The sequence below is a fragment of the Populus alba genome, chromosome 13 (assembly GCF_005239225.2).
Source record: "Populus alba chromosome 13, ASM523922v2, whole genome shotgun sequence".
NCBI lineage: Eukaryota > Viridiplantae > Streptophyta > Magnoliopsida > Malpighiales > Salicaceae > Populus > Populus alba.
The window spans coordinates 8,739,599-8,747,236 of record NC_133296.1 but is presented as its reverse complement, the minus strand read 5'-3'; the positions used below and the strand labels follow the sequence as shown (position 1 = coordinate 8,747,236).

The 7,638-nt window shown below is 35.9% G+C and overlaps 1 protein-coding gene across 2 annotated transcripts; it reads left to right on the top strand.

Moving 5' to 3' along the window:
- The first annotated feature begins 463 nt into the window (after nucleotides 1-463).
- Nucleotides 464-7,410, top strand: LOC118040624 (uncharacterized). Of its 2 annotated transcripts, XM_073404021.1 has the most exons (10): nucleotides 464-1,070; nucleotides 1,385-1,476; nucleotides 1,566-1,801; nucleotides 1,907-2,266; nucleotides 3,875-3,945; nucleotides 4,106-4,195; nucleotides 4,323-4,532; nucleotides 4,649-4,750; nucleotides 5,364-5,499; nucleotides 6,788-7,410. In XM_073404021.1, the coding sequence occupies exons 1-10, from the start codon at nucleotides 675-677 to the stop codon at nucleotides 6,940-6,942; spliced, it is 1,848 nt and encodes a 615-aa protein (XP_073260122.1). In that variant the 5' UTR covers nucleotides 464-674; the 3' UTR covers nucleotides 6,943-7,410. The 2 variants fall into 2 exon arrangements, with proteins under 2 accessions (XP_073260122.1, XP_034903487.1); XM_035047596.2 differs by having other exon boundaries at nucleotides 1,566-2,266.
- The last annotated feature ends 228 nt before the right edge of the window (nucleotides 7,411-7,638 follow it).

Here is a 7,638-nt window from a genome sequence, read left to right as displayed (position 1 = left end):
CAGAACACCAAGTTTATTTCCTTTCCGCTGGCAAGCAACATTAACAATCTTTCTTAAAGAAAAAAACAAGGTTAGGAATAATCTTCTGTTTTGCACTGTCGGGATAATTGTTTGTAATTCCTTCTTACCAACTTTTACATCAAATTAATATAATAAGTTTGAATCACTATCCTTATAATATTACTTTCTATTGTTTTATATTAATTTATTTTCAATGCGACAAGACCCAGAATATAACATCAAGAAAAGAAAAATAGAATAAACGGAATCATACTGTTAGGGCGACACCTTTGATTGTATTATCATTATTATTTAATTTTCGTTCTACATTATTTAAATTAAGAAAATTATAAGAAATTGATTTTAATTTTCTAACAGCTATTGAACATTGTATGTATGGGCCGGGGTCCTAAATAAAATATTAATAAAGTCATGGGATTGGAACAAATAAAAGAACATTCTTTGCTTCTCGACTCTTCTCCTTTCCTTCTCCTCTCCTCTCTCTCTATGTACAAGGACAGGGACAAGGGCTAAGCTAGGACAGGAAAACTGGTTTCAAATCGTCGAGCTCTTTCTTTGTACTAGTAATAAATAGTTTTATAGTCTAATCTAAGTGTAGTGATTTTGATTTTTGATTCGGATTCGGATTCGGATTCGGATTCGGGTAAAGAAGAATGACGACGACGAGTATTAAATGTCCGAGCAAGTCAATAATCTACAACACGAGCAGGTGCGCGTGTCCGACGGGGCAGTTTCTGAACAGCACAACAAACAGCTGCTCGTATTTCTGGGGACGGTCTGCCATATACACGGACACGGGTGTGGAGTTGGACAACAGCTTCGGCTTTTCGTTTCCAGAAACCATTTTCTCATTTGATTCCATCAAGAAATTCACTCAGTCTCAGGCTGTTTTCTTGGAGGCGACACTTGTGATGGTTGCTTCTTGGCTTTTGTTTTGCTTCTTCTTGAGGTTTACTAAGCTTGAACATCATGGAACCCACAACAAATGGTTCCGTATTAGGTGGTGGATTAGTCGCCTGGACATTTGCTTTGCTACCCGGCATTGGCTGGTAACTCCTTTCCCTTTTCTTCTCTGTTAGATGATGCTAGTCAACAACTTGGCTTTATAAGTAGAGGTTGTTATTATTTATGCTTTGGATCATCCCCCGTAAAGATAAAGATAAATCAGATCATACACTGAGCAAGCAAGCGCACACATATATACATATTTATTAGTTTGTGGACCAAGGGTGGGGTAAACAACAAACCCCGTCTTAGTTTTCAACAAGCCCCTCTCTGAATTGGGTCTTAAGCACTATTCATAACTAATCTGTTACCGCATTTACCTGTTTCTGTTGGTAATTTTTTTTTTTTTTTTGGGTAGGATGATCGAAAGGTGGTTGTAAAGCGGAAAACAGAACTTGGTGGAGCCTTCTCAATAGCAAGTTGGATGCTTTTCATCGGGTTGTTTGCTACGTGAGTATAGGATTCTAAACTAGTCTTTAATGTTTACAAATTCCTTCACGTCTGTTGACTACTGACTTGGCTTTTCAGTTTTTCCTCAGCCTGCTTTACCAGATCATATCAAAGAGAACAATTGAGGTGCATAATGTGAGAGCAACAAATGCACCCGATTTGGCTTCCTTCACTAATAACATGGAATTTAATATAACCACTGTATCCAGTATGAGCTGTTCAAACTTGCAAGGACTTGGTACCTTAGTTACCGGGAATCCAGGTTTTATTGATCACAGAGTTGCCCCCCTTACTGACTTTGTGAACTACACATGCCGAAACACAAGTATGGGCCCAACTCTCACTTTTAAGTGTAGCAAGTGCCACTTGAATAGAGATTATATGTATATTTCGTGGCAGTTTGTTGATCTTCCAAGTACTCCTGCAACAGCTGTTGGTTTTCAGTTCAACCTTAGTGCAAAAGATCATGCTGACAAGAAACATGTGAGTTTTGTTAGCGGCACACTAAAGAGTGGAAGCACTTTTGATGATAGACCAGTTACATTCAGGGGAAAGGATTCAAACATACTGAAATTTAATCTGTTTCCTCGAATATACCATAACCTACATGATCTAAGGCTTATCCAACCCCTGTTTCATGAGTTTCTTCCGGGTTCGTTCTTTGGGGAGACAAGTCAGCTCCAAGCTTCCCTTGAAACTTCTAGTGATGGACTAATCAACACTACTCTCTCAATTAGTTACCTATCATCATATATAGTTGAGATCGAAAGCCAAAACATAATGGGCCCTGGTAAGTGATTTGTTCATTTTTGTTGATCTATACTACTATTTGGAATATGATTCATGTTTATTCTCTTACTGCTCTAGGGAGACTCATTTATTTTGATTGTTTACTTGATTTTTGTGTTGTTACGGTGGAATTGCTTGCATGTGTCTTTAATGAAAAATTGTTGTTTGATGCGGAGGTGAAGATAGTTTATCTTGTGCATGAACGTGAGATAAGTCCTGACAAATTGTCTTTAATGAAAAATTGTTGTTTGATGCGGAGGTGAAGATAGTTTATCTTGTGCATGAACATGTTCTCATGATAAGTCCTGACAAATTTAAACTCTTGTAGTCAATTAGAACTTAAAGATTGACAAAAAAACCAAAGTTGAATCCAGATTTACTTCTTGAATAACAAGTTCCCATTTTGCACACATTGGATGCAAACTCACTCACCGAAAATGTGCCCATTTTCCTTCTATGTATAACCAGCCACGAGAGAAAAATTAGACATGCAATTATGCCACATTTTTCTTGGGCACCAATTATTTCTAAATCCACTGAAGTTTAAAAGTAGATAAGTCAAATCGTTAAAAAAATTACAATCTATGGTTTCCCCTCTCCCTGCCAATGTGAAACATAGATATGATGTTTTTGTGTTGTTATGGTGGAACACTCTCTCTCTCTCTCTCTCTCTCTCTCTCTCTCTCTTCCTGCCAATGTGAAACGTAGACATGATGTTTTTATGCTTTTATGGTGGAATATTTGAGGGTATATTGCTCCTTATCTCAGACTTGAATTTGCAAACTCATTACTAAAAAAACACTGGGTCCATACATAAATGTCTCTATCTTTCAGACTTTTTTTTTTTATATATATAGTTAATAATCTCACAAACATTCAATCCATGACATGTGAATGTGACAGCATCAATGCAGAGACATTTAATGACAGGGAAAATAAGGAGAAGAAGCCTGTTGGAAGAAAGGGAAGAGGACTTTCATATTGATTTGGCAAAGAAGCCTAAAGTCTTTAATACTTTCAGGGATAAATGGTGTCCAAGTAAATTTGGCACAATCTAACCTGCCTTTGATTGGGCAGGCTTGCAAATCCCTCACTCCACTCCTTCAATTCCTGAAAAAAATATTGTATAGAAAATGATTAATATTTAATAATTTTTGTAATAAAAAAACACAGCTTATATTTTGTAATTTTTCTTCTTTTTATGTGAATTGACATTTAATCTTGCTTTCCCCCGAGTTTCTTGTTGCTGTATCATTGTGTGTGTGCCACTCCTATTTAGTTGGATAGAGATTGTTGTGAAAGTGATAAATTGAAGCCTCATATGGAGTGCTAAAGTTGTGATGCTGTGTTATAATCTCTTTTTTGCATGTTTTACATTCAACCTGGTTTAATTTTGGTCTGGGATTTGGGCATTTGCTGATTCTAACTGACCTATTCAATTTCCAAACTTCCATAAACCACTGCAACCAGCAAGTGTTGAAAATGAAATGTGTATTTTGCTCTTAGCTGCTATCACTAGGCTGCTGTTCTTACACTTTAAGAAGTTAATTGCATTTTAAAATTGTCTTAAATCCATAGTCTCATACACTTTTCTCTATTCACTATGCAGTAAGCTTCTTAGCGGATCTTGGTGGCCTATATTGCATAAGTATTGGTATATTTTTCTACTTTTTGGTGCAAGTACGGTTCTCTTTCCTTTCACTTACATTATTTCTCCTGTTTATTATAATTGTTTCTTAAGAAATTATTGAGGATAAATATTTTATTTGCATATTATACTCATCAAACTTTCCAAAGAAAAATAATTTATCCTATATTTCGTAATTTTCTTGGTTTGTAGTGTGAATACAGAGTAAAAAGACTTCGGAATGAAGATGTCACTATGCGACAGATAAGAAATCGGTTAAAAGCTCGAGAACACTGGGACAAGGTAAGTTGTTTTTCATGTGCAAAACCACCTTGTATTTCATTCTGCTGCCTTTATATTGACATTCAATTTTTATTTGTGGTCTTGTTATCAAAATGATGATACACATATTTGTGCTTCTCTTTACCAGTTGAGGAAATATGTAATGTACACATGGGGTTGCAATACATTGGATAACGACTACAAAAGCACTAAACAAGGATCAATTTGTACTGGCTTCATGATTCCCTCTATTTGTGGAAATGGATCACTGCATGGAAATAAATCATCTAGGAAGAAATTGCAAAATAGAGAGGACAGTGTCTCGTTCAACAGGAAAGTCAGCATACCCAGTGAAAAGGTAATATTGTGTTTTATCTTGCATTCAAAGTTGTTTTAGATGTGCTGTCCCCAATTTATTTTTGTTCCTCGTGAGCTTCTTTTTCAAAGTCTCTTTTCCTTGGTTTTTTTGGGCAGAATTCCATTGCAGAACATACTTTTACCCAGGGAGTAAAACCTTTTATAGCAGAATCTGTGTTGAACTCAGAAGAGAGATTGTTGGATTCCAGGGAAGAGCATGTATGTTGCTTTTACTTGTTTATTTTTGTTATAGCATGAGTCCTTGCTCCTTTTCTCTTCCTTAGTGTATTTTCAAGTACCTATTATTAAGTGATCCAACTTGAGTTAATCCCTCAGAATTTTTATCTAATTACTAAATGTTGAAAGGTGTTTTAGGCCACTTGATGACTGGATTTTCCTTTTCTTATGTCTCACATGTTGGCTTTTATTAAACGATCATAGCACAGGGATAAGATTTGTTAGCTTAATTGACAACCAATATGTTCTGTGATTTACTTGACACTGGACCAGTCAACTTCAGTAGCCTGGCATATGAAGGTGATTTTAATGGTTTCACTCTCAAAATGGTCAATTTTCTCAGGAATTTGCTAAGAAGTGTTTGCATATGCTATTTGTTGTTCTAGCTAATAAATGTATTGTTTCCTTCCATGAAAAAGCACCTAGGCTCCTGTTTGGCATTGTTGTATATCTTATATAAATCTGGCGGTGTTGTCTCTTCTTTTTGGGGAGGAAATGGTGATGTTCAAACCTTTTTTTTCCTAATATTGAATGAAGTGAAGACTCCATTGGTCCAAAGAATCTTTAATGTATGCATTCATTTTGCTTTTTCCAGCCTCCCAAAGGAGAAGTGCTTATCTCTTCAAATGATAGGAAACAGCATTCAGTTGGTTTCTATGAGGGAGGTGCTTCTAAGCCTCAAGCATATTCTTGTGAAGATGATGATGTCATCCCCATTCCACCTCCTCTAGGTAACACTAATCTGATGGATAAAGCTGTCTTTCTTTTCACTCTTTTTTCCCTTTGTTGCATCTCTTAAAGGTAAATGTGTCATATATTGGAGTTTAAACATGGAGAAATAAAAGTTAAAGCATTACTAGCTTCCAATGCACCTCAAAGGTTTGTGAAAAAGAACATCCGGGTCACACTTGTTAATCTATCTAATAATCTTGAAGGTTCAATAAATCATACTGGGTGAGGGGGGGGAGATTTAAGCCTGTGACTAGTCCTTACCTAGCAATAAGTGATAGCTGAAATTTGGTTATTGTGTCAAGAAAGAAGATATGAAAACAGAAGGAAAAAAGGTCTGAACTATGTACCCTGTACCAACTGTAATGACTTAAGCTCAATCAATACAGTGGACTATGTCGGCTAGTCATGGCCATAAAATATGAGATATCTTCTTGGCCTTTGTGTTTAAATCTGAAATGAAGGCAAATTTTGCACTAAGGTATTACTACCTAATCAACTAATGTGGAGCATTGATCCCAAATGATAAAGCTCCTTGATCTGTATGGAGAATGCAGCTTTAGTATTGGGCTTTTGAGGTTGGTGCTTCCCTAATAGTAGGCATGGATGCAATGTCAGCAATGATTTGAAAGATTTAAGTAGTGTTAGGGGCATGTATTTCGACATTTTTAGGTGTCTTTAGGAACTTGAAGGCTACTTGAGGTACAGAAGAAGCCCGGATGTTAATTCATTCACCTATGTTACTAGGGAAAAATTCAATTCAAGGTTGGGTTTAGGAGGGACAGCTTTCTTGGTTTCATGGTTGATTTACTTGGGAGATCCCAATCGCATTCCTAAATTACTGGTCATGTGATACTATAGATTATAGAACTTAAATTTTTCTGAAAAAGAAGAAATAACGATCAAGCATAAGAATTTAGCTATAGTCATGACACTTCAGTTCAACAGGTGTTACTATTTGATATTGAAAAGACCCAAATAAAATGCCATCACCAGCAGTACCTTACACAGAGAGTTTGTTCATCAAGCTGCCTATCTGATTACAAGATTCTGATGAAAACAGATCTTAAATAAAGGAAAATAATTTACATACAAATAAATCTTACTAAAAGTGCTTATAAATTGATGTAGCTAGTGATAAGTTGTGATGTATGGGTCACAAGTATTGATGATTGATCAGACATGAAACAACGCAACCATTGCATCTGAGAAAATATTTGATTTGACATCTATGGTTTATTCCGTTTCATATTTGCTTTGTTCATACAAGTGTGTTGTTTTTGGCTGCAGAATTCAATGCTGGATCTGAAGTAGAGATGTCTGATATCCTGAAGAATCTCCATCGTTTGCATGACTACAATGTTATGCTGAGAGAAAAATTTCTCGCCAACCAATCTTTACTACACGCTTTAGCATCCAAGTCAACTTCATTAACCAATGGCTGAACGTAGCTCTTATGAAGCAAGCACGAGGAATTATTCCACTCTATTAAGAGAAACTCATGGAGTTGTTCTGCTAAGGGGAGTAATATCTATGAATATTTGTTTGTAGGCAGAAAAAACTCATTTCAAGGCTGCGGCTTCATGAATATTCATGTATCAATGGGATTGATTTCGTCTAGGATCAAAACGATCATCATATCTAACGGTACATGAGAGTGGCATATCTCATGGTATGCTTGCTTTGAGGTTATAGCTTTCTTTTTCTTATTGGGGACAAAAAAGATTCTTGGTTGCAGATAATTTTTGTTGTACACGTGCAAAATCATGCTAGGGTTTCCTTATTTTTGTGCATGGCAGAGACTGCGAAGAGGGAGATGTGAGGTGTTGATGGTTGGTTACTGACTAGGTTGCCTTGTATGCTTGTTGGTGTCCAAACTGTATAAATTCTTCTCAAAGATGATTATTGTTCCTACTTTTTATGGCTGACGTTAGGAAGTACAAGTGAGATGGCCGCAGCAACAGCGGAGATATTCATATTCATTACAGATTAAAAACATAGAATGGTTATAAAAATAAAGAAAAAATAAAATGTTCTTCCGTACATAATTTATGGTTTATACATCTTAATGTGTTTATCAGAAATTACCTTTTTTCTTTCTGAATGCATCTCTTCTTATATTTTAAATGTTTTTGGATAAA